Source organism: Mycothermus thermophilus (assembly GCF_041956435.1).
Source record: "Mycothermus thermophilus strain CBS 625.91 unplaced genomic scaffold VTJ04scaffold_7, whole genome shotgun sequence".
In the NCBI taxonomy this organism is placed as follows: domain Eukaryota; kingdom Fungi; phylum Ascomycota; class Sordariomycetes; order Sordariales; family Chaetomiaceae; genus Mycothermus; species Mycothermus thermophilus.
In genome coordinates this window covers 307708-334934 of record NW_027191433.1, presented here as the reverse complement: position 1 = coordinate 334934, position 27227 = coordinate 307708, and the positions used below count along the sequence as shown (strand labels likewise).

Here is a 27227-nt window from a genome sequence, read left to right as displayed (position 1 = left end):
CTTTTTCCCTTATTAATGCGGCCAGACAAAAAAAAGAAAAAGAAAAAAAAGAAAGAAACAAAGAGGAAAAAACAGAAAGGTTCTTTGAGTCAGGGATGCCGGATTATTAGTTGCTTTAAGGATGCTCCCAGTTCTCTCAGATCTGCTCCGTACCACCTTAAGCATTCGCATCACTCGTGTGCAAGAAGGAGAGCAGTAGTTACATTGTGGACATAGTTCTGTCTCAAGATCTACCTGCATGGTTGTCCCCATAACTCCATTCCACCACCATCTCGTTCCTCAAGCACCGAGCTATTCCTTCTCCTCCTTGACTTGGAACATAACGAACTTGCATTCATCATTCAACGGCACAGTATCCAGCCTATCCTTGAACTCGCTTAGCCGTCCCTTCTCATCGACCGTGGGGTCAAAGATGATGGGGTCATCTTTCGGCACGCGCCCAAAGAACCGCTTGATGCCAATCATGGCATCAGTGATGTCGTCGATTTGCGCACGGATCTCAAACGTCGCGATGAACCGCGATTTGTCCCCCCTTCGGCGCTCCAGGAGAACTGCTGTCCGGAAGAACGTGGGCAACCCGCTTTTGGTGGCCGCGTTCTCAAACAGCCGCCACTCGGCCACATTGCAGCGGTCCGGATCGCCGACGCTGTCGAGGCTGTTCTCGTCGTACTCGTTGCGCTCCGTGCCGACGATGCGGATCTGATCGACCGCCGTCACCGTTGTGGACAGCTCGTAGGTGACGCCCGCGGTGGCCTTGGCGAATTCCACGCCCGCCTCGACGCCGGCCTCGACCGAGCGAGTCTTGGTGATCTCGACCGGCGTTTCGACCATGGAATATGTCCCGTTGGGCTCCACGGCGACGACATTCGGGTCGTAAAAGGCGTCGATGCCGCCGCCCTTGGAGTTGGGCTTCCGCCGTTCGGTTTGAAAGGTCACCTTGATGGTAGCAGCCTTGAAGCGGCGGCCGGGCTTGCGCTGTTGAAGGGCCCAGCGGAAGACGATCAAGCTGTGCGGCACACCGTCCTGCGAGGTACCATGGACAGTCTCCTCGCGGTAGCCATAGATGACCATGGGCAGCTTCTGGTCATAGCCAGTAAACTTTCTGTGTTGCACCTTGCCGTAATTACGGATGCGTGGGATGTAGGTATCCTCGTAGTCCTCGTCATTCTCAGCTTCTTCCAGGACCATGCCGAATTCGACATCGTCAGGGACAATCTCTAAATTTTCGGCTGATGCCATGGTGATGACCGATGTTGTCCAGTTTCCGATGGTGATCAAGGTGTAATACAAGAGACAATAAGTCAAGAGAAGTGATGAGATGGACCAAACTACAGCTTCTTGTCCAAGAGGTTTCTCTTGACTATGTGTCATCTCAGCCCCGCTCAGGACTATGCTGTTGGTTCTGAGGAGGTGAGGGGTGAGTGAGGCTGCGCCGCAAAAGTGCAGTAGCGCCTAATCAGCCCAAAGGAAGCCTGACAACCATGTAGCAGCACGGCGCAGCATAACATGGAGGAACTGAGGCAGATAAGCGGCTACATGAGGTACCTTTGCAGCTCAAGAAACGTCAACCTCGGCAACTCGCTATGTGAATTGAAGGTTCTAGGAGGAGCGGTTCAGGTCTCGTTTTTGTGTTCTTTGGCTCCGTTTTCTATTTTCCCTTCCTTTTTCTTTCTTTTTCTTTTTCTTTTTTTTCCCTTTTTGCCGTTTTCTTTTTTCCTTTCGTTTTTCTTTTATCCTTTCTTTCTCATTTTTTTTCTTTTTGTTTCTTTTTTCTTTTTTTGTTTTTTGTTCTTTTGTTCTCCTTTTCGTATTACAACGCCAGATACAGATTTTTTTGTTTGTTTTTTTGTATTAGCCCATAGGAAACGAACAGGTAAAGAGATGGCCTGACCTCATGAACCAAAAGGGCTTTCTGGATTTGTTACTCATGTATCTGAACTACTGCAGCTCCTGGGACGACACCTCGCACTCGTTTCATGGCTCGACCTCCGTGGGCACCAGAACAGGACCATCACTCCCATCTTTGATATGATATGCCTTCCACCCCGCCTTGGGCAGATCAATGTCTTTATCCCCCGTCAAGAACTTCATGAACACGCCGTGCAAGACCAGAACCAGATCCCTCCCTGGAGATGCTTTCTCCAAGAATTCCACCAACTTCTTCAGCCTCTCCCTCACTACCTTTGCGCGTTTCGCAACCGTCTCATCATCCTCCGCATACGGCCCTTCCTTCACCCACCAGCGCTCGCCCGACGCCTTCCAGATGTGTTTCTTCACATCCAAGCGCGTCTTGTACTGAAGAACCTCCGACTCGGAGGGCGTGTCGCACGGCAAGGCGCTGCGCTCCTGCAGATCCGGATCGATGAGCAGCCTAGCCTTGTTGTCGGACAGGTCGATCGAGATCTCGCCATCCTCCAGCGGCGATTCCAGCGTGAGGCGTTCGCCGAAAGCGCCCAATGCGGTTTGCACGGCGCGGACCAGCGGTGAGGTGATGACGAACGCCACGGTGTGGGGAGTCGGGAAGGTTTTAGCCAGCGATTCGGCTTGTTTTTGGCCGGCCTCGGTGAGGTCGGGGTCCTTGAGGTTGAAGTCCTTAGTGACGTTGTGAACGCTCTCGCCGTGTCTCACTAGGAAGATTCTGCTGGTCATAGTGATCGTAGTGCTGTGGTTGACTGGACTTCGGTGGGTATAAGCACGTTATTGGAGAGACCGACAACTGCCGAATCAATGTATGAGATGGCAAGTTCTCTTCTTCAAACAGATCGTTGAGTCAACATGCGATGGTCGAGGGCACGTTTGGATAAGGGAGCCTCTCCTACAAGTACGTGTCTCACTTATATGACAAGCCTTTGCTCTGCTTGAACGGTGCGGGGTCGTCGATGACACCTAGCCAGGGATTGGTGAGGAGGACGAGCACGTCATTGACGCATCCGCGGGATCCGCGGGGTGAACTACATTTGTCGAGCATAAGTGCTGAGAGCTGAAACTCACTCATTAGTACCCACGTGCTGGGCATTCTTTCTGCCAGGTGTTGAATACCTAAGGAGGTGTGCCTAGAATTTCACATGGTCGCGGGGTGATAAGAAAAATGTAGAACGCCAGAATTGCATTTCCGGATCCAAAAGTGAGCAAGCTGCGAGATCTACATTATCTAGCCCATACCCCTCCCAAGTCCATCCTATATCCACCCGTACCCTTTCTCATCGTTCCCCCCCATTACGCCCCCGCGCTCAGGGTCTGCAGACGATAATACTCATCGCCTTTCCTCCTCTCATCCTCAATGATATCCTGCACCGACTTGGCGCCGGACCCGTTCGCATCAACCTCGCCATAGTACTGCTCCGCCAGCTCGATGCACCTGAGGTTGGCAGCCAACTTGTTCATGGTCTCCATCCACTCCTCCGTCTTCTCGCTGTCAAACACGATACCACCTCCGGCCTGCAGATACGCGATGCGGTCCTTGACCAACATGGTGCGGATGGCGATGCAGGTGTCCATTTGTCCATCATCAACCACAACCGTCTTGTCCGCATCATTCGACACCCGGACAACATCGTACGCGAACCAGCCCACGGTGCCGGCATAAATGCCGCGCTTCTCCTGCTCAAGGTCATAAATCAACTCAATTGCTCGCACCTTCGGCGCACCAGACACCGTCCCGGCCGGGAAGATGCTGCGAAGCGCATCAAACCGGGTGCATTCGGGCCTGAGAAGCCCAGACACTTCGCTGGTCAGATGCTGGACGTGGCTGAAGCGGTCGATACGCATCAGCCGGTCGACCTTGACGGTGGCAGGATGGCAGACGCGGTTGACGTCGTTGCGGGCGAGGTCAACAAGCATGACATGCTCGGCGCGATCCTTGATGCTAGCCTGGAGCTCTGCGGCCAGGGCGTCATCTTCGGCAGGATTGGCGCCTCGGCGGATAGTGCCGGCGATGGCGTGGTTGACGATGCGCGGGCGCAAGCGCGCCTGCTCGGCGGCAGAGTACTCGAAACGGGGATCCGCAGGCAACGGGGCGTAGCCGTCCGTCTTCATGAGGCATTCAGGCGAGGCGCCAACGATGTGGAAATCGGCGCACGAGAGGAAGAAGAGATACGGTGATGGGTTAAGAGTACGGAGGGTGCGGTAGATGTTGAATGGGTGGAGGTCGGTGCCGCGAGAGAAGCGCTGGGAGGGGACTGCCTGGATGATGTCACCCTTGATGATGTGTTCCTTGAGGCTCGTGACGAACCCCTCGTAGCCGTGACGGCCAACGTTGGAGGCATACTGGCGCGAGACCGGGCCGGCATCACCGGCGACCGACTTGGGCGGCAGGGGAGTCTCGGGCTGCTGGATCTTGGCGAGCACGCCGCGAAGCGTCGCGCAGGCCTCGTCATAGGCGGCCTGGAACGCTTCTGGTTCTGAACTCTTGGGAAGGCGCATATGAGTGACAATCGTGAGAGCCTGATAGAAGTGGTCGAAAGAGATCATGGTGTCGAAGATCATGAAGAGAGCCTCAGGGATGTGCAAGTTGTCCTTCAGGGGCCGGTCTGTCTTGGGCTCGAAGTACCTGATGCAATCGTATGAGATGTAGCCCACAGCACCACCAGTCAAGCTAGGAAGCTTGAGTGAAGGAATGCTGACAACACGGTCTTGGCCGAGTTGAGCCTCGAGGGCGTTCAAAGGATCCCCAATGTCATCATATCCAGGGCCCGTTGCGAGGACCTTGCGGGGGTCTGGATGGGAGTCAGAAGGCCGCACCAAGATTTGTGACCAGACTATTTGACAGGCACTCACTGGTTCCGATGAAGCTGTACCGGCCTACTGTTTCGGTGTTTCCAGTTGCGCTCTCAAGCAAGAATGAGTACTCGGCAGTGGCGCTGTGATACTGTTAACACAGGTGACCTTTCTCAGGGGCAGACTTCTATGAACCAATGGCACACCCATGGTTCCCCATTGCATACCCATTGGACAGCTTCAAGTAGATGGCGGAGGGCGTCAAGAGGTCGGCGGGAACCGTGATGCAGACCGGAAGCAGCGTGGGTTTTTGAGAGGCGTCTTTTGTCTGTTCATAAAGGGCACGAGCCTCGGCAGCCGAGGGCCGAATGTCGAGTTTCCCTTGTGGCGCCATTGGGAGGATTGCGCGAGGTAATGGATGGTGAGGTCAATGGGTGAGTTGGGGTTGAGGACAAACCACAGCTGGGCTTGATGGGGTATGGAGGGGGCGGGGCACTGATCAATGATGCAAATGCACAGCGCACAAGAGAGATGAACTGAATGAAGGATGGATGTCTCGGGGCATGTGAAACTCAAGAATAAAACGGACGAGAGAGCATCTCAGACCAGCAGATATCTCCCGGACTCCTTTTTGTCTTATTGCGGCGCGTGGTAGGAGTGTCCCGTTGCACCACGGCAACAAAGCTCATGGATAAGATCCGTCGTCAATTGACTTTTCCGTTTGCTCCGCTGAGTCGTCAATGGCCACGCTCCGACTTCGGGTGAGTCATGCAGTGGGGCTCACCTCGGACAACGGATGGACCCTAACCCTGGCTTCCCCAGATCTTGGCATTCAGATCAAGATCGTTTCCCCCCATTTTCAGGTTCTCTTCTTGTGCTTCTTTCTTGTGCTTTAGCAACCCGTTCACCACCTCCCGGTCACCACTCAGCCGACGCGTTCATACCATGATGAGTATTCAACTAACAGCAATGCTATTTTCCATTTCAAGCTGCTTCCTCACTAACACGGCGTATCGCGGAAGTTCGTTGCACCAAAGGTTGCATGCGAGCCTCACTGACTCACTGACGGCCGCTGCAGCTTGCACGGCATGTTAGTAAGCGGGCCCTTGCATACAACGCGCCGCATCTCGATCCCAATGGCACGTCGGTACGCTTTCTCTGCAGCTTATGCCTTACTCGGACATTGTGACTGGCAAAGGTTCAAGGCTGCGCCATTCGGATCCAATGGCATCAGGTACGGCTATCTTTGGCTTACTACAACATTGCTCTGAGTGCCTCCGGACCGCTTTATCTACGGGGTACGGTGAGGCTTTGAGTTAGGAACAGGTCGCCTTGATCTCTTATCATCAGTGAGATGATCTGACCAGGCAGCATTCGGGATGAATGTACCTGGATAAATATATTTCCGGGTCATTCGTATTTCTGTGTGGCTTTCTCTGGACAGCCCGTGGCGTTGCTTGGTGCCTTTCCATGTTCGGAAAGTGCCGATGTTGTTGCACCTCATTGTGAGGCTCAGCTTTGACGTGGAGTTTACATAGGAGACCAAGATCCACGACTTTAATCGACGAGTTCTCACTTGATTGATGAACAGCACTGGCTTGGTGTAAAACCTATCCCACATCATGATGACACTTCTTGACCCCTTAGAAGGAATATTCCAAACCTCTTCACCCTCCCTTCTCCCTGCCCCTGTGGCATCTCACTCCAGCCCATCCACACCTTCGCATCTTGCAGTTCCTGAACCACAGCTTTCTGGGCTTCCTTTGACCAAACAGAATCGTATAACCTACACGCGTTACCTTCACTCTCTCCTCTGGTTTGGCTTTCCTCCTCACTCCCGTTGACAGAACCAGATGCGCGAGCCTCCGACTCCAGCAGGTTCCCCCCAGCCAGCAACGCCACCACACTCGCAATCGTAGTCGGCTTCCTCGGCAACACATCCGTCTCCGGCATCGCGGCCCAGCTAACCAGCACCAAGACTGCCGTCACTCCCAACAGCGACTGCAAGATCCGCGTCGACGTCCGGTCCTGCATCACTCGTATCTGCCCATATCCCGGTGGAGTGCTTGCGTTTCCCGGGAAGACCAACATATTATCTGTCGCAGTTGGATTCTCAGCCAACATCTCCGGAGTAAGCAGCGCGTTTGTGGTGTCTGCCGGCGTGAGCGATGCCGCAAGGTTTTGCGCTTGGATGATGTTGTGATGCTTTTTAATGGCCGCCACGACCTCAGACACGGCAGCAGGGTCGCCTAGGGAGGGAAGAGGTACGGCCCATCGCGAGGTCGTCAGCATGGCGAAGAATTTGTCCAGATGGTCCGGCCCCGTGCCGACCGTACTCAGGTACTGGTAGCTGAAATTGTTGCCGGGCGTGATGGACAACGGACGCGCGGTCTCCTCTATGGGCCGGGGAGGGTATTTGGGATGGAAAAAGAAGCGTGTGCCCACGAAGGTGCCTTCGACCGAGAGAAGTTCGGTGTTCGGATTGCAACTTGCCGCCGCGACGTGCGAGATTTTGGGCTCGGTATCGTAAGAGTCCAGTTTGCCCCAGGCGTAAAGGGACAGGCCTCTGGGGCCGATCTTGGGTCGGGCAATGCCGAAGTAAGTCATATTGTGGGTCACGTCGAACACAAAATCCCACCGTGTTGTGTTCCCCGAGGTGTTGTCCTCGCGGGTGTCATCAGCATCGAGTTCATTGAGCCTGATGCCCAAGGTATTGGACCAACCGGACAAGAGTCCACCCTTGGGCTGCCCAACAGTGATCTCCGACATGGGGTGGGCGTGACATTCAAGCCGGGATCTCAGAGCAGGGACAACAGCTGTAATCCACAAACTCGCGTCATTCCCTCCTCCGTCATCCGGGAGCGGTGTTTGCGAGTAGAGGTTCGGGAACGTTATATCCTCCCAGATCGGCGGGTAGAACGACTGGTTGCTGCGGAAGATCAACGCCGCCACGCGTTCGGCATCCACGGAAACCTCCTCCCTGATAGCAAACGACCTCCTGGCCTTCACTTCGACAGGAATGACAACAGGCACAACGTCTACGTAGAAGAGCGACGCTGAGAAGATGGTGTAGACCGATGCGATGAGGAACGCCGTCGTACCCGCGAGCGCGCCGACGCTGCCGCAGCGTAGTTCGTGCCAGAGCGTCCGTGGGATGGACTTGTCCATGAAGTCCATCGAGAGTAGTCGTTTGACGGTGACGGAGCGTTTGAGAGCTACAAAGGGGGCGAGAGTCCGGATCTCGGTGTCCATGGCGGAGAAGAGCATGGCGAGGGCGCCGAAGGTGGCAGCCGGGAGGACAATCCAAGTATATTCGACGCTGACAGGTGGTGGCGCGTCGCCCAGCCCCTGGTTGGTGTTGGATTTTCGCAGGGTTACTTCCAAGACAACCGCTAAGGTCACCAGCAATAGGAACCAGGTGATGCGAGACATCGGATGAAGGATCCAGAGGTGTTTGCGTTTGTTAATAGCAGGTGTCTCGCTGGTATGTTGTTCGGCAGGAGGGTTGCACTGATCCCATGCCGGGACGATGGCAAAGTGATGTTGGCCTGTGGCAGGATCCGTGTAAGTCGCAGAGTTAACTCTCATTCCGCGGAACAAATGCTTGAGACTCTTCGCGCTGGCCGCCCCTGAGTTCCGTAGCAAAGCGAGTAAATCGGAGCTGTGAGCGCTCAACGCCGCCATCCCGGAGACGGTCACGGGGCTGCACGGGAGGATGCCGTGTTTCGGGATCAGAAAGCATGCTCCCACGACGAGTACCACGCAGACAGCAGCCAAACCGGTCATGCAATGCACAACCCAAATCCTCATGAACAGCCGGTCAACAGGCCCGGTGATCGTGATGGTGGTTGGGACCGTAGCTGACTCCATCAAGGAAGTCTTGCCCAGGATCGAGGAGTAGAGTCTGAAATAAGATATAGCGGCGATCTCAAGAAACTCTTGGTTAAAGAGGACGGAAGGGGGCATGCCGTTTTCTGTTGAATATCCAAGCACGTACAGCATTGCCTGGTCCAGCTCGATATCGACCTCGGGCTCGAACTGGAACGTTGCTTTGATGCTTGACCGGCTGGGATATGTATAGAAGGGAAAGCTTCCATAATGGCCACGCACCACGTCCCAGGCGCTGAGCCAGGGAAAGGTTCGCTTCTCGGCGGACGGTACGGGATCAATGCTGACGACGCGCGTAGCATTCCGGACCACCTCGACTTCTGTGACGTGGTATGACGGTGTGCATAGAAGCTGGCTTGTCTGGTGGAGGTTGAAGGGGTGCGATTTGCTCGTGCTGCTGTTCCCGACGGTGTCCCACGAATAGGTTAAGTTGCCAGTAAGAACGAGTATGCGTCGTCTCTCGGCTGTGGAGGCTCCGTCGCATATAACAGGCTCGAACCGACCGAAAAGAGTATTACACCATTCGCCCGGATGGTCTTGTAAGGGATCTCCGCAGGTCCAGAAGAGGGCCGTGTGAAGTGTGGTGTTTTGGATATTGCAACTAGGGGAACTCGCAGTTACATGAAGCTCGACTGAGCCATTGTTAGTGCTTGAGCAAACATGCAAGGTGTAGAACCACAATCTTACTGCGTGGGTCATCATAGGATACGGTGCTCATCCTGAGCAGGTCGAAGTCTGCCGGTTCACAGTCCAGCGATCCCTGAAACCCCTCGACGATCACGCGAGTCTGAACCCCATCCTTCAAGTTGGAGATGTTGAGGGACGGGACAGCATAGGTAGGAAAAATGCCATCCGGCGGGTTCATCGATCTCTTGATTAGCCTTTCCATCATCGCCTCCGGTATGGTGCTGTTCTGTTCCAGGAGGGCAGTGCTGTTGACAAACCGGTCCACGAGAGTCGTAGGATAATTGTCATGCCGGCCAGTGACTCGATGAATGGTGAACAAACCGGTGGATATGACAATCATCGCCTTGATGATGAGCGCGACGGTGGAGGTGATCGACACAGCAAAGTCGCGGTACCAGAGCGCCTTGAACACAGCACATGGCTGGAAGTCGGAGACGTAGTCCAGCAATAACGTACAGTCAGGGCAGCCCGGATGTGTTCCAGCAAGGCGCCTCCAGGGGGCCACCAACTTGGTTTGATACTCGATCCGACTGAACACGGCGGCCAGCAAAGTGAGGATTGCGGTGGGGCCGTATTTCCACGCGTAATACTGATTCGCGTCCCCGGAGAGGAGATCAAGGCCGTTGCGTTTCTTGATGATGCCGAGCAAAGCCTCTATCGCGGTGATGATGAGAAGAAGCAGGACAGCGAAGTGTATGAGGACACGCTTGCGCAGATAGTATGGGCGCCACGACCAGTGGGTAGCGCCATCATCTTCTGTGACCTCGTGGGTGTCCTTTACCGGGCCAGCGGGGTTGATAGTGTTCTCTGATGTGCAGACGCCGATTTCAGGCGGAAGGTTAGTTGTTGCAGTCCCGTGAGAATAGGCATGACACTGGCAAACACATATTTGACCATTATTTGGCGGGTGATGAGGTTGGAAGAAGTTGGCTGGAGGGACGGCCACACTATCAGACATTCTGTGTATATGCTGAGCGATGGGAAACGCGAAGTCATGGGATCGACTCCATCTGGGGACGCACTCTAGGACGAGACTCAGCATAACAAACCCATAGATTTGGGGATCTCTATATTTGAGACTGGCTAGTTGATCCAGGCCTGCTGGAACTTTGCGTCGGCCAGGTAGAGCTGAAAGTCATCAACTTGTAAACGCTGCAGGACCCGGCTCGGGACCTAGCTAAGCCGGCCGTTCCTACGTTGAATCAGTCCACTAAGGCGCCGCCGAGCCTTCTTCAGCGGTTGCACTGCAGCTTCTCGTGTACCTACAGTTCGTACCGCTTTCCGTCTTCACTGGAACATGGAGTCCCAGCAGCACGATGGCTCGTAAGGGAGGGACAAGAAGACTAAATACAGATGGCACAGCTCATGGAACGCCATAGTAAAAGGAGGTGTGATTTAGACGCATATAGTACCGCCAGCGGTCACTCCCACATGCATTCTTCGACGCCAGCAGCTTAGCTCGTCAGGAACATAGGTTGCGTGCCGCGCCGGTTAATTAACTCTAATATACCTCACCGAAACTTTCCCTTCCGTACATTTTACATCACTGGGTGGCCAAGCGTTGCTGTTATGGTCCTCGCCGCATTCTTACAGTTTGATCCAGCTGCGGTTGACTAGGTGTTCTCGGGTTTGGGGACGTACATTCAAAGTAGTTATCCTTCCCGTGTCATCCTCCTCAGCTCGACAAGACATCATGTGGTCACCGCATAATACGGGCGGAAGTCAAACCGACTACACGCAGCAATACCGGTACCATATCCGTCAACTCTAGTCAGTTACTCCTCGTACTACCAAGAGCAATGTGATTAATATCTGGGAGGCAGAAAGGTCATCGCTTGACCTGGTACCCGAGGTAGGGAGATCTTCCCGTTCCTTTTGCGTACCAGACTTGGTCAGCAACGGATGCACTCTTTGCTTCTCAGCAGATGACAGTGATGCCTCACATGCCTCATCAGATGGTTGCACGCCCTTTTCATCAGCACCGGGTACCAAAACATTGTTTATTGCACGACCATAGGACAAGGGTACATAAACTCTCGCAGTGGACAGCGATGCCAGCTACGGTCGTTGCAAACAACGACAAATCTTCCGTAGTATAGTGGTTAGTATGTGAGCTTGTCACCTGGATTTCGGTCCAAGACTCGCTCGAGACCCGGGTTCAATTCCCGGCGGGAGAGCCACTCTTTTCTGCAATTTTTCTTTGCGCTTTCGGTTGGTGGTGGATCCGGATCCACTCGACGAACCCGACGCCGAAGAATGGGGTTCAACTCAAAATAGAAGAGATATCTGGCTCTTTGTTGGATCATAGACTCAGGATGAGGACGTCCGGCATCGTCACAGCTCGCATAGGCACTCAAGATAATTTTTATGTTCTTGTATTGAGTTCCAAAGGTCCCTAGGTATCCAGTCATCTACCAAACCCGAACGCCAAAAACCAAAAATAATAAATGAACCAATACATATTACAGAAAGCGAAACAGAGAAGACAGCCTCCTTTTTTAAACAGACCAGAGATGCACAACGCCCCCAATCCCCTCCAACCAGTATCAACCTCAACCCCTTCAACCCCTTCCCCTCTACCCACTCACCTCCCCTGAACCGGAGAAGCACCCGAAGAAGGCGCATGCCTCTTCATGTGCCTCTTCACATTATCCCTCCTCCCCTCGTACCGGCACCCGGGGAACGGGCAGCGGGCCGTCTCGGACGGTACGCCGAGCCGCTTCGCCTCGTCCGGGTGCTGCGCCCACATGTGCCGCGCCAGGGCGCGGTTGTCCAGCTGCCGCTTCGGGCAGATGGGACACGCGGCCGCCGGGCGGTGGGTGCGCTCGTGCTTGCGCAGCTCGGTGCGGTTGGAGAAGGTCTTGTGGCAGGTCGGTTCGGGGCAGGGAAGAAGGACAGGAGTCGAAGAAGGGTTGGCCTGCTCCTGCTGCGGCTGCTGCTGCTGAGGCAGCGGGGAGTAAAAGGTTGCCGCAGCGGAGGGAACAGGCGTCGGGAAAACCGGCTGCGGGTAAGGCGCCGGCCCGGGAGGGAGGAGATCGGCGCTGTTGTCCAGGGCCAGGGGGAAGTCTGGCGCCGGGAACAGCTCCGCGTCCAGGCTGCTGCTGAGCTCGAGAGACGCGGTGGTAACGGCGGGGTTCTCCGCGGGAAGAGACCAGGACTGGGCCATCGCATCGTCGCTAAGGAAGGAGGCCATGAATGCATCCACCTCGGCGTCGAGGAAGTTCATGACCGGCGACTCAACGGGGGTGTTGTTCGACCCCGTGGAGAAGTCGCTGAACTCATGCGACATGGCAGTCATGGGCGTGGGCGGGAATGGGATGGCGGGAGAGTTGTAGGTGCTCGGGCTGGACCCGTCGGAGCTGGGAGTGGTGTACATCATCTGGCTGTAAAAGGGGGCTGTCGGGAGAGCGTCGATGGGAGCGGCGGTATTCATTTCGGCCCAAACCCACTGGCCCTCCTCGTTTTGAGACGAGAGAGGACCAGAGGCCAGGACATGAGCGTGAGTCGACATCGTGGAGGTTGGGTTCCCAATCCACTTGGGAATGATGGGTGTGATGAGTTCGTTCGTGTAAAGTTGGAGTTGTTGCTGTTGGCAGTGTTCGCGGGTTTCTGGCTGGAATGGCGGCGTGGCGTCGGTATCGTCCGAAGACGGTGGCTCTTGGTGATGGCGGCTGGAAGGGACCAGTTTAACGACGTAGTCCAAGGTCGGACGGGTGACAACCGCTACTACCAAGAGCCGATGACGCTACTCAGAGCCAGGACGTTGCTATGGTTGGGCGGAGATGAACCAAGCCTTTCGTGGACCTGGACCACCTCAGCGTCTTCGAAGCCAAGCTCACCCCGAGGGGAACTGCTGGGCTGTTCGTGCAGTCGACGGGTGATGTTGACGTGGTTTCCGACGCTCGCTGACGGATAGCTTCAGAATCGGTCGTTGTTGTGCCGGTTGATCTTTCGGCCGCGGTTTTCATCGTCATTGCCCTTCTTCCGCCTTCCTGACTTCCACTCATAGTTCCTGATTTTCCTGTGTCTGAGATAACATTGAACGGCCACCATGTTTTCATGCCCCACATCATCCCCCCAGAGTTGAGAGTCAGTTCTTCTCGGGCAAACCCCCAGTTGCGCAGTGAGCTGGTCCTCGTCTCGAGTGCCGCTGCCATGATGTGGCTGACGACATAGAGGCAAGTCCATGCCCATATGTTGACTGTGAACGGGTCAAGCGTCGTGGTCTTCACGTGAGTGCCGTTCATTCTGTCTGTGCCCATGGGATTCGGCTTGATGTCCTGTGTAGGAGGAGCCAAGTCAATGTGAAACCGCGTGGAATGGTCTGGCCCGAGAGCCGGCTTTTCTTCATCCGCGGCCACATTGCTGTTCTCAGGGGTGAGGTGGTTCATGGAGAGATCGGGATCCTCCCCGCAATCGTGGCATTTCCACTTTTGCGGAAGAGAGTTGTCTTTTCCAATTTCAACAAAAGGGAATACCCCAAACCTGGACGCGGCGTCGCGGAGTGTGGGTTGGGAGGAGAATAGCCAATCTGTGACGGGGCACACTGATTCATGGAACATCTGCACAAAACGTTTAGTTTCGAACTCTAGTTGAGCAATGTTAATGCTATTGTAGGTTAGGTATCTTACATGTTCCATGCGGTTGCCGAGGTTGGGACATATTCGCTCTGGGACAGCTAGTATGGCTGTCGCGAAACCAAAGACCCCCAGCGTTGCTGCTGGCGAGATGGCTAGCGCGGCCATGGCCGCAAACGCGTGTGTGCAGAGACAAAACGGCAATCGTCGTTCGGAATGGGAAACGAGGACGAGAATTGAGGACAATAGGATCAAAGCGTTGAGTTGAGGATGCAAAAGAGGACGAAGCACTTGTGAACCTTGGCGGCGATGGGGGAGTATTAAAGATGTCCAGGGCCTGAGGAACACAGGCGGCCTCCGGTCTGGTGAGCTGCGCCTCATCCACTTTCCCGGGTCCAATCGAGGAGGACTGGAATTGAGGACGGACAGTCAGGCCGGGCATGCAAGTTGGATGTTATTGACACAGTGACTAGCCCGGATCCAGCTAGAGCCTGAACGCCTCGCATGCTCTCATTTGCCATGCACGACAGAACGTGGGGTCGACAAGGTCTGACGAGTAGCTCCGATGTGACTCAGCCTCCTGAACCCTGCACCGTCCGTCCTCACCTTGGCGCAACTGCGGGAGGCGTTGCAATCAATTCAGACCCCAAATCGGACCACGCCCAATGACGAGATTTCGTTCTCCGGAGTAGCTCCTCTGGTTCCTGGCTATGTACTCCTCCGTAAGGCTCTATCCCATGGCCAGGAAATGCGTGACATTTGGGGGCTGCAGCCTTGGAAAACATCGTTAGGATGGGCATGCATGGGCACGAGGACGTCGAAGTGGCCTGTCCCTGATTTCTTGGGAAACACAACAGAAGTAGGTCATGACTAATTAACCTCCCTTCTCTCCCGTCGGTGTGGTCAGAGTGGCAGTCGCCAGAATCGATGTTCTTCATATGCACAAAGTTAGACACACACTACTACGTAGTAGCGAAATCTTATCTATGTATAACTTCCTGTGAGGTTATTTCTCTTCAGTATCATGACGATAAAATCTGGTGCGGCGCCATCTGCGGTCAGGAGGCGCTGCTGTAGCAGCGGTCCGGGCTGCGGGGCTCAGCCTTGCACACCACCTCAGAGCCGTTGGATTCCCTTTGAAACTCCCGTCCAACCTGATGCCTCCAAGGATGTTGACGTCAGTCTTCGGGCCGTCCCGTGACTCCCCGAACTCATTGACCGTCATGCCAATCCTGTCGATTCCAATGGCTATTCCCTGGACGTCCTTTGCTTGTTGCCGGCTCCGGAATGTGTCTGTGCCGCTGACCAGAGCCATACTCAGTCCAACGGCGCGTTGCTTCTCAGCATTTAGACATACACCCCTCTCTCAGGAACCTCTCTCTTCACCCCAGACTTCTCGTGCAATGTCAACATCAACCAAACCCGACTGGTCGCCCGACCAATACCTCCTCTTCCGCACCGCGCGGAACCGTCCCATCCACGACCTCATCACCTTCCTCACCTCACAACAACCCCACTACTCACCCTCCCGCATCGTAGATCTCGGTTGCGGCCCGGCCAACAGCAGTACCATCCTCGCCGCGCACTTTCCCGACGCCGTCATCACAGGCGTGGACTCCTCCCCTGCCATGCTCGAAGCCGCAAAGAAGGCCATGCCGGGGGTCGAGTTCGTGCAGGGCGATGTGCGAGAGTACGAACCGCCGCCGGGAACGGATCTTCTCTTTTCCAATGCGGTGTTTCACTGGTTGAGGAGCAAGGATCGGATACCCACCGTGGCGAAGCTGGTGCGTGGGCTGGAGCCGGGGAAGGGGGTGTTTGCGATGCAGGTTCCGGACAATTTTGAAGAGCCGTCGCACCGGGCCATGCGTGAGACGGCGTACATGGAGGGGAGGGAGTGGAGTGAATATTTTGGTCGGGATGGCGATGAGAAGCCGGAACTTGACCCCATTGAGTCAGAGCTGGCTTGGTACGATGCCCTAACGCCTCTTTGTCGTTCCGTCGAAATCTGGACGACGCGGTATGTGCATGTGCTGGACGGACATAAGGAGATTGTCGAGTGGGTGCGCGGCACGGGCTTACAGCCGTTTCTGAACCGCCTCCCCCAAGATGATCCTCGTGTGAGGAATGCATTCCTGGAGGAGTATCAGCGTCATCTTGAGTCGGGGTATCAGAAGACAGCGGACGGCAAGGTGTTATTGCAATATCCGCGAACGTTTGTTTGCGCGTTTAGGTGACAAAGAGGGTGAAGAGAGTCAAGGGAGGTAGAAATCCTCCGTCCCGAAATATTAACAACGATGAGAGGCTACAATCTCACGAAGACACGCGGTATGAACTTTGAAACGCGATCAGGCCTCGTCGAACAGAGATGCCACAGCCTTACTAGTCGGTGCGAAAGTGTACAATTTAGGAACGGAATCTGTGCCGTTTAAATATATATATTAAAAAAAGAGAAAAAGAGAAAAAGAGAAAAAAAGAAAAAAAGAAAAAAAAAGAAAAAGAAAAAAAAGAAAAAAGAAAAAAAAGAAAAAAGAAAAAAGAAAAAAGAAAAAAAACGAAAACAGAAAAAAGGAAAACGATGGGGTACTTCAAACGTCTATCTTAGGTTTGAGGCATGATGGTGCATGGAGGAGATGACCCCTACGCCGGCGGAGGAACGAAGCATACAGTCCGCCGGCTAGATACACAACCGCAACACTGATGACGACTGGCCACTGAAAGGAGTTAGGATTGGGCCATATAATCGTCAGAGCCCACGCTATGGTTTCGAATACGTTTTGGAAGGCCATCTCTGTCGTGGAGAAGATCCCGCGGCGGTCCCCTTGAACCTCCTAGACAAGGATCAGCTTTGATGAACTTGCAACGGGTACGAGAAAAGTCCTTCTTACGTCCTGAACAATATTCTGGACCGACAGGTCGAAGCCCCAAAGGCCAACACGGCTAAATGCCACAGCTACAGCCAGTCCCGCGGCTGGCACGATATCTGTTGATGGATACCCTCGCCCATAGTAGTAGAAAAACCATGTAACCCCAGCCGCGAGGCAAGTCATTTGCCAGCTGATAGACCACAGGCCGGTCCTCAGAACGCCAATGTGCTTCATCAGACGAGGGGCAATCCAAGTAGCGCTGAGCTCAAAGATTGTTGATCCTCCTCGCATGATACCAACCTGCCACATGGTGAAGTTGGCGGCAAGGAGGTATGTCAGCATCTGGCCTGAGAACGAGAGTACGGTGAGGTAGACTAAGGAGAGACTGAAAGAAGGGATAACGGCGGGATGGCAGAAATAGAGTCTCAAAGTAGGAAGCACGTGAAGTTTGGACGGGATGGCAGAGATTCGCTGCCACACAGAGGGCCACGGCCATGTCCGTATGTGGTTGCCGTCCAGGGGACCAGGTGCCTGGGATTGTCTCGAATGTTGGTCGGATGAGGCTGATTGCCGTTGGAGGGCAGGGACTCTCCTGAACACCTGGCGATGTTGGTCAGTTGGTGTGTACGTCAGACAAGGAGATTACAAATCAAACCTACTGTTTCGATACAGAAGTATTCCACCAACACACTGGCTACATTCATCCCCAACGTCGACCAGATCGCCGCCAGCACCGACCCCGTCGCGATCAGGGCAACCGTCAACGGCCCAACCAATTTGCAAAACAGATCAATCCGGCGCATCCGCGCATTCATGACCCTCCTCGCGGCCTCGTTCCCCTCTGTGATGACCACCACCCAATCCCTCTCCACTGACACCAAATTGGCCCCGGCAGCGAGTTTCTCCACACAAGCTAGCACCACCGTGACCGCAAAGAGCCCTTTCAACGTCGGGAAACCAACCCGTTTGTCCAGCATCAGCCAGAACAACACACACGACGCGGCGACGGCCACCCGTTGCGCCATGATCGATGCACGAATGACGCTGAGCCGGTTCCGTCGGTCAATTGCATGTCCCACGGGGGCAGCGAGGATGATGGCAGCAACGCTGCGCGACAGCGCATAGACTGAGACTGGGAGCAGGTCATCGGGGAAGATGGCGGCTAGGAAATACACAACACCGGCCTCGAAAAAGCGGGAGTTCCAGGTGGAGAGGATGTGGGAGGTGTAGAGACGGAGGGTTAAAGACGAGGAGATAGCTGTTGGAGGGTCTGTTACCGTCAGCTCATGGCTCAGTTCATGGTGAACCTCGCCGATGGAGTCCACACCGCCTCCCCTAGGGAGGTCTTCGTCGGGCAAGGTGCCATTGGGGCTAGAGGGCAGAGTTTGAATTGATTGATCCATAGACAGAGCCGAGTTACTGTCGGTGCCGCAGAACAGGGAGTGCCCTGAATCGGGTTGTGTGGTCGTGTCTGACACGGGATAAATGAGTTGGACCCGAAAATCCTACATCGAAACAATCAGGGTTAGGGTTGTGTATTGTATTTACCCCTGTGATCATCTCTGCATCTTTCGCCTTTGTTTCCTCCGCTGATTCTTTTCTATCCATCTCTCGTCTGTGTCTTTCACTCTTTCAAACGGACTCGCTGATGTCATTAATCGGCGCCCACATCAACATGTAACTTCATCCCTGAGGTTTGTTTACCATAAAAGAGGCTCGAACAACCAACAAGAATCTCAGCTGAAGCGGCGAGTCAGACATAGAGATCACCAAGCCTGCTGGAGGATTTCCCCAGCTCGACCCGCTATGAATGTCTCTGGTCTTCGGAACCACGGGCACCATCCCATCCACAATTCGAGTCTACTGTGTAAAGCGTGTGATGTGGGCGTGTTTCGGGGCCCGAGGCCACGTCCAACAACCAAGTTCCTCGCGACAGCCCCAATTGGGAACAACAGGAGACCCACAAACGTCTGTCACAAAACAGAGGAATACGGTCCCCTGTTGGATACATACCAGCGACGTTGCGCAAAGAGTTTCACAAATTAGGTTAATAGATCATTGGATGGTCAAAAGGAATAAAAGTTGAGGAAGAAAACAAAATAAAAAAGAGACAAAAAACCCGACCCACCCAGGAGTCGAACCTGGAACCTTTCGATCCGTAGTCGAATGCTCTAGCCATTGAGCCAGCGGGCCTTTCCCTTGTTGAATGACTGAGGCGGGAGGTTGCCATTTTGAGAGGGGCCTTGGCCTAGTGGAGCATGGGCGGGCTTATTGCCAAGATTGACCACCAGTCGAGCCAAGCTAAAAAATAAAAAAAAAATAAAATAAAAACAAAAATAAATAAATAAATAAATAAAAATAAAAAGAAGGAATATAATAAATATAATAATAAAAAATAAATAAAAAATAAAAAATTTCGAATCAATACTTTCAACTATTATCACTTCTTTGATCATTTTCTAAGTTCCAGATGACTCAGATACTGCATTCTACAGCCCTCCAGGGCATCCTAGGGTCATTTCAACCCACCTAACATGAGGTACCCTACCTATCCATCACCCCTCCCCCTCCGCAACTCTCACCACACCTCCTCCCTACTGCTGTCGTCTGCGAATTGGCAGCTTCCTCACACGCTTAATACCCTCCCCTTCCTCCTCTCTGGCCTCTCCGTCCTCCTCCTCATCCTCCCCATCCACTTCATCCTCGTCCGAACCCTCCTCATCTTCCTCCTCGCCGCAATCCTCGTCACTACCCTCGCCCTCATCCTCATTCTCATCCTCATTGTCCTCTCCATCCTCTTCCTTCTCTTCCTCATCGCCACCCTGCCACTTGAACGGCTCTCCCTCCCTCCCAAAGTTCGTAACAAACGCAACCCCCTCGTGCAATCCCACAACAGGGAACAGCCGACCGTCGCTCTCCATTGTAATCTCCTTCGGGTGTTTGGCCCCGTTCTTGGTGAACCAGATCCGGCCCGCCTTCAGATCCACGCCGCACCCGACCGTGTCGCCGACGCGGTATTGCCTGTCTTCGTCGAACGAATCCTCGCTGTCCGCATCGTGAGACGAGTACACGTCGCCCGTGTCCGAGTGGTAACCCCAGGAATGCGCGGTGCTGTAGCTCTCCACCTCCCCATGCCACCAGCCAGGGAACTGGATCGCCACGCCGCCCAGCGTGCACAACCCGATAGCCATCTCGGGGTAATCCGGGTCCTCAGCTTTCGCCGCGATCTCCGCCGGGATATCGGTCAACGTCACCTCAAAGTAATAGCTGTCGAGCCCAAGCGGGATGGGCCGGTCAGCCGAGATGCAGACACGCTTGCCGCTCGTGTGGAGGATCGTTCGGCCGCTCGGATCCGACTTGTCAATGCTCTGCGCGCCGATGGGCGTCGTGCCCGGGAACCGGCCCAGCCACTTGCTCGGCAGCAGCTCGGCCCAGGCGGCCTGCTGCTTGAGGAAGACCACCGTCTCGTCGTGCCCGAAGTGCTTGGCCAGGCTGAGCGGCGTCCAGCCATACTTGTCCGGGCGGTTGAGCGGGGCATTGAGCTGGTGCAGCTGCTGGAGGAGCTTGATGTTGCCGTTGGCGGCGCAGACGGCCAGGAGGTCTGCGTCGGCGGTCGCTGCGGTGGGGTTTTTGCTGATGAGAACCTCCAGGATCTCTTCGTAGGCTGAGTTCTTCGCCTCAATGCTCCAGTACTCGTAGGCAAGCTGCAATGCGGTGCGGCCTTCGTTGTCGGTGAGCGTGACGTCGGCGCCGGCGTCTACCAGGAGCTTGACACACTCCGTGCGGCCAAACATGGCGGCGCGGTGGAGAGCAGCCATGCCCTTCTTGGTATCTTGAGTGTTCAGGCCCAGGTTGTCCTTGTCGTTGCGCTCGACGGCAAGCTGGATCAGCTTGGCCACGACCTTGTCGAAGCCGTGCTCGGCTGCCTGGCGAAGGACGGTCCGTTTGGTGCGCGAGGGGTGGTTGATCTCGGTCAACGGGACATTCTTCTCAATCAGCAGATCCAGGATCAACAGGGCAGACTCTTCCTTCTCACGGAGACAAGCGCAGAATAGGGGCGTCCATTCCTGCTTGTCCACTCTATTGAGCTCCTTTGTGTGCTTGACGAGGAGCTTGACAACCTCGAGGTGTCCGCGGAGGGCGGCAGAGTGAAGAGCCACGCGGCCTACCTTGTCCGGGATGTCGGGATTCGCCCCGTGCTCGAGCAGCGCGGCCACGCACTTTTCGTATCCCCAGAACGCCGCCTCGTGCAGCGCCGTCGTGCCGTGCATGTCTTCGTCGTCGATCTCGAGGATTTCGCTCTGCAGCAGAACCTTGAGGCACTCGACCTCGCCGGTAGAGCACACCATCTGCACTGGTCTCGAGGACGCGAAGTTCTCGTGATTCACATCGGCCTTGTGTTTGACAAACCCCTTCAACAGCTCCAGCGGCACATTGGGACGGGCCAAGAGGAGATGCAGCGCCGACAGACGGAGCTGATCTTTCTCGCTGATCTCGTTGATTTCGGCGCCGTGCTGGAGGAGCAGCTCGAGAATCTCCGGGTCGTCGCCCTTGAGAGCAAAGGACTGAAGGGCATTGAAGTTTAATCTGGAGCTGTAAATCTTGGGATCTGCGTGGTACTGTTCGAGGAGCAACTTTGTGTTCTCCGCGTTGATGTCGGCGCAGTCCATCCAGAACTTGAACGAGGTGGTTCCCACGCCATGCTCGGCGTTGATGTCGGCGCCCTTGTCCAGCAGCAGCCTCATCGCCGTGAAGGACCGCTTCGCGCAAGCCGCCGCCTGTAGAGGGCTGAAGCCGTTCGACAGCTGGTCGACTTCTTCCCCGCGATTGAGCAGGTGATTCATCCAGCTGTCCAGACCGAGGTAGGCGGCAATGTGAAGGGGCTTGTGAGTTGGACCACCGATATAAAAGTATCCCCCATTGTCCCTGACCTTCTCGGCAAAGGGATCCGGGAACTTCCTCTGCCACGCCGCAAAGACGTCGGGCGTGTCGAAAGCGAACTTGTCGAGCTCGGCCATGAGCGCTGCCCAGTCCTCGTTCCCTTCCCGCTCCTCCGGCGACCACAAGCTCTGCGCTTGCCGGAGGTGGTAAGGCCAGTACTGGAGCTCGTAGCGCACACGCTTCCGGTTGTCTTCCTCGGCGCGCTCCTTTGTCCGACCGGTCAGCTCCGCTTCGTCCGCATCATAGAACCGGTGTCCGGTGGCATCTTCGTCGTCGATCGAGGACGCAACTTCGTAGGCATTGTTTGCTTCTTCCATTAAGGCGTCCACGTTGGGTTGCTCAGCGCCCGCACCTTTCTCGGGCTGTTCGGTTCCGTCAGCCTCAGCGCCCGCGTCGTTTCCAGCCTGCTCAGCTTCATCCGCCTCGGAGTCGCTGTCATGTCCGGAGCTGAGGAGGCCTGCCCGTTTCTGGAAGAGCCGGTTGTTCAAATGGCGCAGACACGTCAACGCCATCTGGAGTTGGCCCTGCTTCCGGGGAATCTTGAGGATCTTGGTCACGTTGCGGATCGTCCCACAACGGGCGCAGAGGTGGTTGGACTCTTCGGTTTCCTCCTCGGCTTCCCAGTTATCTCTGACGAAGTATTCATGAACAGCCTCCGCATCGGTTTCGTACACCCAAACCGGACCGTCGTCTTCGGGATATACTGTCAAGAAAGGCACCACGGCTTGCTTGAGCTGATCAAGCTCGAGCTGCGTGATCTCCTCGAAGAAACTCTCGACATGCTCGAGATCGATATCCTGCGCATCGACGTCGTAGGTCCCCTGAAACGCGTCCATAATCTCGCGCGCGTGAGGCAGGCCCGGATGCTCCTCGGAAAGCAGGGTCCAAGTCAGGGCGGTGCGGAGAAGCTCCATGTAGTTGGGGCTCATCTTCTCAAGCACTTTGGCATAGACGTCCAAAACGCCGTCGGGGAGCTGTGCCAGTCGGTTTGAGATTGGGCGTGTAAACGGCTCGCGCATGAACGGTATTGCGGTGTTGATCAGGTAGGCAAAGCGTCCGCGGGCTTTGTCGATGATGGCACCCTTGGCCTCCTCTTGCTCGGCCACCGTCAAGCCGGGAATGGTCTTCAGGGCGTTCTCGAGAACCATTTCCATGTCCCCGCGGTTGTTTTGCTGGACGTCAATGAACTGATCCGAACTCGGGTCGAGGGCCGCAAAGAACTTGGTGTTCGACGCGCACCCGACAAGCAGCTTCAGGCTGTAATCATCGCCTGCGTCCGGTCCGTAGAGGATATCCTGAACGTTGCGCAGGAGCAGCTCCTGGTCCTCCTCCTCCAGAGAGCTCTGGTTCAGGTCATCGATGACAATGAGCAGGTCCTTGTCGAGGTGTCTGGCGATCTTGTTGAATGCGTCCTGGAACTCGGGCAGCGCATTGTTCGTGCGCATGTGCCTGGGGATGTTGTCGAGTTTCTGCTGGTGTTTCCTGAAGATCGAGTTGCATGCCTCGAGCACCCCGACATTGGCCTCCCCCTGGACGGCCAGCTCGTACAGCTGGGCTAGGATGGTCCGGCAGATGTTGTCTGTGGTAAGAGACTGACCGGCATTGTTGGCCGCCGCCGTCGCAGCATTGCAGCTGACATAGAGCAGTGCCGTGTCAGGATCGATGTCGCGAGTGATTCGGGCGACAATCGTCGCCAGCACGTAGGACTTGCCGGATCCTGCCAATACGATTAGCTTGCCGCCGCAGATGGTGGAGACAACGACATGCGCATACCTTCAATGCCGGTGACACAAAGCAAACTGGTGTCGCTGTTAAGCCATTCTTCGTACTGAGACTGCTCAAAAACCCATTCACAAGTACCCGGATAGCGGCGGTCGATCGTCTCAGCCAAGATCTCAAACTGCCCTTCCAACGGCGCCAGCTGCTCCTTGAAGGTCTGATAGTCTTGGAGGGCGTAGTCCCACTGGGTCTTGCGCTTGGTGCCTGCGCGCACTTCATCGAAGCCTTTGAGCAGCTGATCGAAACGGGCCATAGCCTCGTCGTGGAGTTTCTTCTGTGTGTCCTGGAAGTCCTGGATGCGGCGGACCGAGGCCTCAATTCCTGTCAGGACTCCCGAGATGTTCTGCAACCCGGTGAGAGTCTTGTCCTGGAAGGCAGCCTGGCTCTCCTCGAGCACTTTCTTCTTCATGGTGGCTACGGCGGCCAACTTGTCCTCAAACTTGGCCTTGGACAAGCCGAAGAAGTCCTTGAACCCATGCTTGATGCGGGTGAGGGCACCGGCCGTGAGGTGCCGCTTGATGGCATAGCTGAAGTGGAGGACGGCCACATAGGCGCCTGTCACGTCCTGAAACAACTTCTCAACCAAGGGACTGGCCTTCCAGCCTGGTTTGTGCCGCTCGTCGTACAGCCGATCATAGTGCCGGATGATGATCTGGTCTTGTTAGGACACTGTGGCTAAGGGAATGAATGGATAACTCTACCATGATCTCGGAAATGTCGGCCAGACCCGAGCCAAAGAAGTTGTACAACTCATAATTGCTATGGATGGCCGTGAGGGTGAGCTTGATGGCGTGCCACGCCATGCCAACACTCTCAGGGGCATTGTTGGTAAGGTGGTCGCCCGCCGTGATGAAGTGTTCAATGTTTTCCATGATCATGGCAATCCATGACGCCGGGATCTTTGCATGGATCCGTTAGCCGCATGTCTTGATATGTTGTCAACTCGGGACACCCTACCTCTACGTCGCCAACCTTCTTGGACCCATACTTCTTGCCGGCGTCGGCTTGGAGGGTTTCTGCGGCCTTCTTGGTCTCCTCGGGGGTTGCCCTCTCCCGAAGGAATTCGTTCAACACCTCGACGTCCTTGGGGCTCGAGTGGCTCTCGAGAGCCTCCTGCTTGAAGCGGTCGAGAGCCTCATCGTACAAACTGCGAATCTTGGTGTCCTTCTCCATGTTGGCGTCTCGGGAGGAGGCAATTGACACAATTGAGAGCGAAGGTCACTCCCGTGAAGGTGGTAAACGCATCGACGGACAACATTGTGAAGACAGGGGAATCTATGATATGATATATACCGTTTGCGCAGTCTCATTCTTCTTCGCGACCTCACATCTAGAAGCCCTTTGTGCGCTTCGTCAGGCCTTCATGCTGGTTGCTGACTGTGATCCGCAGCCAAGCGCGTAGTGCCGCGCATGCGGCCGGCGTGGCGGTGGTCAAGATGGTGTCCTGATTCGGCGGCTCTCCCCGCGTTTGTCTCAAGTGTCTGACATGCAGCCTGCATGTCCACTCTGATGCGGGTGCCATTGGCCTGAATGCGACGCTGAATTTGGATGCCTAACCTAACGTCTTCGACTCCACCGAGCTGAACATCTGGATGAGACCACCCCGCGATGGCTGGATTTTACCGACGGGGTTGGGGGAGCTTGGGATGGATGAAGAGGGGAGAGCCATACCGGTGACGGTTGGCAGAGTGTCGGTGTCGTGAGGCCAGGGTCGGTCCAGCTGTTGTTACATTAATTACCAGTCCTCCTGAATAGGGTGAAGTATTAGTAGGTTTTTCGTGTTAATTAATATCCAGGTCAAGTCTCATCCAGACGGTGACGAGGAGACCAAACATCAGGCTTATGTTCTGAAAAAGACATATTTTCTAAGGACCCAACTGCGGCTGTCTCTGGAGGCATCAATATCTGTGACAAGCAGAGACGCTGTATAAGGTGCACTGACTATGGCAGCACCAATGGATTCGTTTCTGCTGTCTCAATATCAGAGTCAACCTATAACTGTTGGAAATGTCTTGGGTTGTCAGTTCCCGGTGGCGAGAAACTTTGGTTCGCAAGATAGAACAACTCGATTATTACGCTGCGAGAGGCAATGTTCCTACTCCGAAGACCCTCTATCTTTCATAACCCCAAAGTGTGCTTGCACCCCGCTTTCTACAGTTGGATCTCATCGTTCTTCGCGTCTTATGCATGATTGTCCGAATGCGCTCATCAATATTGGTGTGGTTTCCCAATATTCCAACCCTGGGACCGTTGTTCCCGGAACGTCATGCCGTCCCCCAGGGTCGATGTGAGGACCGATGGGGTCGATTGGAGGAGCTGGATATGGTTGAGGGTTCACGATAACCACCCGGGTCTGCTTATTTCGCTTCGAGCATTCGACGCAGGCAATGACAAACGTTATAAAGTGGCAGAACCTTCTAGCGACCCAAGTCTGTCAGTGTCGCGTACATTCTGTCCCAACACACTCAGCTCACCAGAAAACCCCGCCAAGGAAAATAACTGCCAAGCCTTCCTTGCGATTGATGATGCCGAAAAAAAGTGCGAACGCGATAGATGGTATGATGCCGAGCCAGAAGATCAAGTCGAGCGCGACGTTTGCACCAGGGTGGATACCGCGATGCCCAGGAGTGAAAAGAATAGCGAGGGCTTCCGCAGCGGCCCAGACCACTGACAGAATGCTTGGTGGTAGTAGGCATACAAGGATTTGGTTGTCCCACAACTGAAGCGAAGGCATGTGCCCGACGATGCCGATCATGGTTATGGAGCATATGATCTGCAGGATTCGTAAGAGGGATTTTGTCACAGTCAGCTCCCTCGAAGGGATATAGGGTACCTCGTGGCTGGCAATGACATCCATCTTGGGAGGGAAAACTTTGTCCTCATCGGAGTCGCCAAGATGTTGTGCTGCCGCCAACCCAGGCGTCAGCAAAGTCAAATAAAATTTGTGGATGACTGCAAAGTGCCGACAGCCAAACCATCAGGTGGACATTTACTTTATGTATTCACACACTGATGAAACGAATGACTGTTGCGCTATTTCGCTGGGCAAGGCTTGGTCTCGAGGGCTTCTTCTTCCTTTCGCGGATTTCCTCCCACGGACGTCTTGCACCATGCATGTGGCTGGCCACATTCGTCCATTGAGCGGCGCTCTAAGATCAGCCCCAACAATAATGGCCCAGAGAAATATTCTGTCAATTCATCCTCCGGTTAAACGTCAAAGACAGAGCTTGGCCACACATACCTAGATATTCGTACGCCGAGATGCCCTTTTCAGAGCGTGGCGGGCTGACCTTGACCACAGAGCCTTGTCTTTCCCATGGAGCTAGCCTTCTGGGACACCACGCTCACGGGAAGCCCCGCGATTGCGAGCTAGATGGTTAGTATAGATCTGTAGCTAGGGTGGCGTTTCGATAGTACCAGCAGGCCGGTCACATGAAGTTGGGGTCAGTATAAATGCTTTGTGCGAGAGTACGGTTTTCACGTACGCCTTGTCATTGACCTTGTAAAAGTTGTCACCTTATCCTAACTTCCACCGCGGTACCAGTGATCTCTTCGACCAACTGACAGAAGGAAAACTTCGACGACATAGCATATTAACGCGGTGAGTGCTGGCGAGGTCGTCAGACCGACTCACGTCACAGACAAGAACCAAAGGAAGATAAAGCAACTGTTGTCCCGGTGCGGATGGACGACTTGAGCATCCTGGGATAGAATCAGGCGCAGCCGGGGGCTGATATATCTCTGTTCTCACGCACCATCAGAAGTCCAAGCGATG

At 54.8% G+C, this 27227-nt stretch overlaps 9 protein-coding genes and 2 non-coding genes across 11 annotated transcripts; 3 read left to right on the top strand and 8 right to left on the bottom strand.

The window, feature by feature from the left end:
• Window positions 1-291: 291 nt before the first annotated feature.
• Window positions 292-1239, bottom strand: VTJ04DRAFT_9669 (uncharacterized protein; the record flags this gene model as incomplete). Its single annotated transcript, XM_069368241.1, has 1 exon — window positions 292-1239. The coding sequence occupies one exon, from the start codon at window positions 1237-1239 to the stop codon at window positions 292-294; it is 948 nt and encodes a 315-aa protein (XP_069214405.1).
• Window positions 1240-1974: 735 nt separating this feature from the next.
• Window positions 1975-2649, bottom strand: VTJ04DRAFT_9668 (uncharacterized protein; the record flags this gene model as incomplete). Its single annotated transcript, XM_069368240.1, has 1 exon — window positions 1975-2649. One exon carries the CDS (start codon window positions 2647-2649, stop codon window positions 1975-1977), a length of 675 nt encoding a protein of 224 aa, XP_069214404.1.
• Window positions 2650-3216: 567 nt separating this feature from the next.
• On the bottom strand, window positions 3217-5110 carry VTJ04DRAFT_9667 (uncharacterized protein; the record flags this gene model as incomplete). The annotated part of the gene is made up of 3 exons (XM_069368239.1): window positions 3217-4715; window positions 4777-4859; window positions 4944-5110. 3 exons carry the CDS (start codon window positions 5108-5110, stop codon window positions 3217-3219), a joined length of 1749 nt encoding a protein of 582 aa, XP_069214403.1.
• A 346-nt stretch (window positions 5111-5456) lies between these two features.
• On the top strand, window positions 5457-6031 carry VTJ04DRAFT_9666 (uncharacterized protein; the record flags this gene model as incomplete). Its single annotated transcript, XM_069368238.1, has 3 exons — window positions 5457-5477; window positions 5795-5863; window positions 5915-6031. 3 exons carry the CDS (start codon window positions 5457-5459, stop codon window positions 6029-6031), a joined length of 207 nt encoding a protein of 68 aa, XP_069214402.1.
• Window positions 6032-6415: 384 nt separating this feature from the next.
• Window positions 6416-10249, bottom strand: VTJ04DRAFT_9665 (uncharacterized protein; the record flags this gene model as incomplete). The annotated part of the gene is made up of 5 exons (XM_069368237.1): window positions 6416-6453; window positions 6516-8620; window positions 8714-8754; window positions 8827-9236; window positions 9292-10249. 5 exons carry the CDS (start codon window positions 10247-10249, stop codon window positions 6416-6418), a joined length of 3552 nt encoding a protein of 1183 aa, XP_069214401.1.
• Window positions 10250-11375: 1126 nt separating this feature from the next.
• Window positions 11376-11468, top strand: VTJ04DRAFT_t150. Its single transcript has one exon. It is a non-coding gene; the product is annotated as a tRNA-Asp (tRNA).
• A 407-nt stretch (window positions 11469-11875) lies between these two features.
• Window positions 11876-12802, bottom strand: VTJ04DRAFT_9664 (uncharacterized protein; the record flags this gene model as incomplete). The annotated part of the gene is made up of 1 exon (XM_069368236.1): window positions 11876-12802. The coding sequence occupies one exon, from the start codon at window positions 12800-12802 to the stop codon at window positions 11876-11878; it is 927 nt and encodes a 308-aa protein (XP_069214400.1).
• A 2469-nt stretch (window positions 12803-15271) lies between these two features.
• VTJ04DRAFT_9663 (uncharacterized protein) lies at window positions 15272-16102 on the top strand (the record flags this gene model as incomplete). The annotated part of the gene is made up of 1 exon (XM_069368235.1): window positions 15272-16102. One exon carries the CDS (start codon window positions 15272-15274, stop codon window positions 16100-16102), a length of 831 nt encoding a protein of 276 aa, XP_069214399.1.
• A 111-nt stretch (window positions 16103-16213) lies between these two features.
• VTJ04DRAFT_9662 (uncharacterized protein) lies at window positions 16214-18135 on the bottom strand (the record flags this gene model as incomplete). Its single annotated transcript, XM_069368234.1, has 4 exons — window positions 16214-16247; window positions 16623-16696; window positions 16754-17106; window positions 17424-18135. The coding sequence occupies 4 exons, from the start codon at window positions 18133-18135 to the stop codon at window positions 16214-16216; spliced, it is 1173 nt and encodes a 390-aa protein (XP_069214398.1).
• Window positions 18136-18852: 717 nt separating this feature from the next.
• VTJ04DRAFT_t131 lies at window positions 18853-18925 on the bottom strand. Its single transcript has one exon. It is a non-coding gene; the product is annotated as a tRNA-Arg (tRNA).
• A 401-nt stretch (window positions 18926-19326) lies between these two features.
• Window positions 19327-24625, bottom strand: VTJ04DRAFT_9661 (uncharacterized protein; the record flags this gene model as incomplete). The annotated part of the gene is made up of 4 exons (XM_069368233.1): window positions 19327-23390; window positions 23447-24104; window positions 24154-24351; window positions 24410-24625. The coding sequence occupies 4 exons, from the start codon at window positions 24623-24625 to the stop codon at window positions 19327-19329; spliced, it is 5136 nt and encodes a 1711-aa protein (XP_069214397.1).
• Window positions 24626-27227: the final 2602 nt, after the last annotated feature.